The sequence below is a fragment of the Pundamilia nyererei genome, unplaced genomic scaffold (genome assembly GCF_000239375.1).
Source record: "Pundamilia nyererei isolate P.nyererei 1_Seehausen unplaced genomic scaffold, PunNye1.0 scaffold00223, whole genome shotgun sequence".
Lineage (NCBI taxonomy): Eukaryota > Metazoa > Chordata > Actinopteri > Cichliformes > Cichlidae > Pundamilia > Pundamilia nyererei.
Window position 1 is genome coordinate 860,885 of NW_005187624.1, and position 3,943 is coordinate 864,827.

At 40.0% G+C, this 3,943-nt stretch overlaps 1 protein-coding gene across 1 annotated transcript in view; it reads left to right on the forward strand.

Moving 5' to 3' along the window:
* The first annotated feature begins 604 nt into the window (after positions 1-604).
* LOC102205023 (transient receptor potential cation channel subfamily M member 5-like) overlaps positions 605-3,943 on the forward strand; it is a 57,043-nt gene continuing 53,704 nt past the window's right edge. Inside the window, exons 1-4 of the mRNA XM_005748517.1 lie at positions 605-837; positions 1,816-1,877; positions 1,961-2,138; positions 2,650-2,830. Coding sequence (XP_005748574.1) covers positions 742-837; positions 1,816-1,877; positions 1,961-2,138; positions 2,650-2,830 — 517 coding nt within the window. The 5' untranslated portion in view covers positions 605-741. The remainder of the gene's footprint in view (positions 838-1,815; positions 1,878-1,960; positions 2,139-2,649; positions 2,831-3,943) is intronic.

The window sequence follows — 3,943 nt, forward strand, 5'->3', positions numbered from 1 at the left end:
TGGACAGTTGTCTTTTATACTGATAACGAGTTCAAACAGGTGCCATTAATACAGGCAACAAGTGGAGGACAGAGGAGCCTCTTATAGAAGAGCATAACTTCGTCTTTATGAAGTTGTGCTTAAGCAAGTGGAATCCATGCACATATTGGGCTAACTTTCAGCTGAATAATAATTCTAGTAATAATTTTCTGACTGAAATTGGCCTTTAAAACAAATATATTTGCCTTTGCATGATTATTGCAGGCAAATCTCTGGCTTTTACTTCTTGTGGGAATGAGCACCACAGAGACGCATAACTAACAGTCTCTGTTGCAAATGTGTGATATTTTTAGTTTCTAATAACAATTAGAGAACCTAAGTTTGCTGAGCTGTCAGTCTGCTACAGTGGTGTCTAAATGTGTCATTGAGGGTGTTCAGTTTCCTCACGTGAGATGCCAGTGACCAGGTAAGGTGATGAAGAAGGATTGGAATAAACACTACACCAGCTCAGACTCTGTGTCTGAGTAGTTTGTGGTTTTGACTGGCTTTTCCTGTTTTCAGAGTTTAGAGGAACTGTTTGCCTCTGTGAAACCACACCCATACCTTAGTGCTGGCTGCACCTACTTTTATTGTGGACACTGAGAGACGTTAGTGGCAGGGAATAGGGTTTCAGCAGTAAGCCACAAGGTGAAGTATGGTCAGAAAAAGTCACTTTTAGTTCTTCTGCACACATTTCTCACTGAGCACGACTGAAAGGGAAGCATGAATGACACTGGAGCAAACGTAGAAGGAGGGAGAATAGAAGAAGCCGGTAGAGATAACAACACAGACATTATCTGCCAGACTGAAAAGAGCCAGGTAAGTCAGCTTTCGCTAAAATCTTTCAGCTGCTGTTATGATATCATGGTGGCATGTCGGCCAAAAGAAAACAAAACAAAAGACAAAGTAAAGAACCAACAAAAAAACCCCACATTTAAAGATTTTTTTTTAAAAGTGCAAGCTATACTTGAAAAAAATCCTCACAATGAAGTTCCAAGTAACAGTGAATGTGAGCTATCCACAAACTTCTTGGAAAACTACGCACAACAAGCTTTGCAAACGTGCCCGTGAACTAACATCTACTATTTCAGCTGCAATTTGTTGATACAAAACTTGTCTAACTGGTTGGCCGTAAAACAAGCTTTAATAAGTAGAAACAGGTTCAGTGCAACATTTCTATAGCACTTCACTGACTGTTACTTAACAGAAAAAAATGGAAAGCACACTTATGTCTACTAGTCTACATACAGCATCCTAAACATAAGCATGTAGTTAAGCACTTCATCATGTTTACTAATAACGTTGATGATGGCTGCATTCCATTCCATTTAGCTGCTGAGGTGATGCGTTCACATTAGCGATGAGTAAAGCAAAGCTTTTGTGAAACAATCAAGCTTTCAAAGCAACTGTGCTATAGTTGTATTAAGGTTTAAAAAGATTTCTCACACTCGTCTCCACACTGACACCTGCTATTTTTGCAGCCTGAACACTGAAAAAAGGCTACTTATCACAGAAAGAAATATATGCACTACAAATAATTATGATCAACATATATTTGGGAAAAATAATTGTTCAAGTAAAGGAAGAAAAATATTGAGATTGTTAAAGACAGCAATCAGTAGACGTAAAGACCAAGGCTAATTCAAAAGCTTAATAGAAAAACATGTTTTTTGGCTTGTGGGTTGTGTTGTTCTACTACAGAATATGTGCATACACAGACTCACTGTTAAACTATGTTAAACTAAGAAATATATAGATGTTCGTCACTATTTAACAACATTTTAAAAATCCTTTCAGAGTTGCTTCCCCAAAATCATCAAGAAACGAGTGTGCAACACCTTTGTAGAAGATTCCTTCAGGTACTGTGACCTCTGCCTTTTGATAGTGACATGTCTGTATTTTAAGTTTTCTTGGTGACGTTTTATGCTTCCACCTCTCTCAGTAATGGTGCATTGTGTCAGTGCGGGGCTGCGAGAGATGACCATGCCTCTGTGGCTGTTGGAGACTATTTCAGCACAGCCATCGTGAACCAGTGGAAAAGTGTGCAGCACTCCTCTGAACAACCAACTGATGCCTTTGGAGAGGTGCAGTTTGCAGGAGCCAGCAAGAGGCACAGCTATGTAGGTTTTTTTCTTCATTTTGTCCCATAACGCTTTATCTCTACAGTTTTTGAAAATGTGAGCACGTTATTAAAGGAAAATTCTCGTAAAGGTGGGTTAAATAAAAATCAAGATAAATCCGGAGCTCTGGTAGCCAGTACTTTGAGTTTTCCTGACCTTCAACCTACTACTGCTACACCCGAGTAAACAAAGTCAGTACAGATAAAGTGACAAGATTAAAACCCATAAGAACTCAATGTTGACACAGGTATCACTGCCACTTTACACCCTTTTTTTTTTTAAACATCGACTTTCCAATAGTTTGCCAGACAGTAAAAATGATTCTGGGCTCTTTTGGGTCACTCTTTCGAGTGTCATTTTTATTTTCTAAGTTTTAATTACAAATTAAAGGTTCAAACAACTGAGGCATCTTTTTAGCTTTAATACTAGATCACAGTTCATTAATGTACAAGTCTTTGGGCATTGTTGACATGTGCTTGTTTCCTTTAATTCATCAAATCTGTAAACTTAGTTCCTGCGCCTGTCATGGAGCACTGAGCCTTCGGTGGTGTACAACATATTGACAACCCATTGGCATCTTCCTCTACCCAACCTGGTTGTTTCTGTTGTGGGTGGAAATAGCAGGACACAGATAAAGACCTGGGTACGGGAGGTCCTCAGACAGGGACTGGTGAAAGCGTCACAAAGCACAGGTAAAACTTTATGCATTACAAACTCGTCTATGATGTTAACAGTATGATTGGAATTTCTGTGAGCTGTTTGCTGAAATATTTTATTGTTGGTTAGCAGATGCCATCATATCTTCAACACAGTTCCTTATGCCATAAAAAATGTCTAAAATACTCTCAACACATGCCTTACCTGAACTTAGTTTCTAGATTTTAAAACAGATTTTAAAAAAAGATGCCCCAAAAAGCAGATTCTGTTCATCTGGACGTAGCATTTTGAGCTTCGAAAACGCTTCCTTACCTGGATAATTGAGAATGCATCAAGATATACAAGTTGTCTTAATGCAGTCACATAAAATTGCGATAATGCATTAAAGTAGCAATTGTACACAATTTTACCCAGCCTCACTGAAAAGTACAAGTGCATCAAAACGAAGCTAAACATGAGCCTGGGTACGGCTTAAATGCAGCAATCTGAGCATCTGCTCCTGCACTGGCCACTGGAAGGAAAAGGACTCCATCAGAGGCCATGCAGCAAGCAAAATCTTTTCTCGGTGTAGAGCTATAGTTTTCAGTTACCTCTACAGGAAAAATCAAAACATGGATATGGAACAAGTTGACCAATGTGGCACAAGGCTTCATACACCAGAGAAGAAAGCTGGTAATTGAGCAGGTCCGACACCAATACAAAGTAAAAGGATCCACAGAAGCAAACTCACAGTCCAACAGGCCAACTGACTAACCTGGAACACAGTAAGCTCACCTGGAAGGATATCTGGGAAATGGAAGGAAGCAGACTCAGAGCCAGCTATGATGTCCATTCAACAAACCAAAACATCAGTAAGGAAGAGAAGGTCCTATGTGTGCTCTCTACCAAACTCCGGCAATTCTGAGGCATCTCCTTTATCTCAAGGCCTTTACACCTGGAGGCTGGAACTGCCAGCAATGCACTCACTCATCCAATGTCTGAACTGCCAAACATAATTTCCGTTGTGAGAGCAGGAGAATGTCTGGTGACGTTATCAGCAAGAGTATGCACAACCCTCCTTGACCCTGGACGTGCAGGTAGAGCTTGATCACAAACTGCTCCTTCCAACAGAGATAATAACAGCTTATCTCTGGCCAGACCCCATCTTG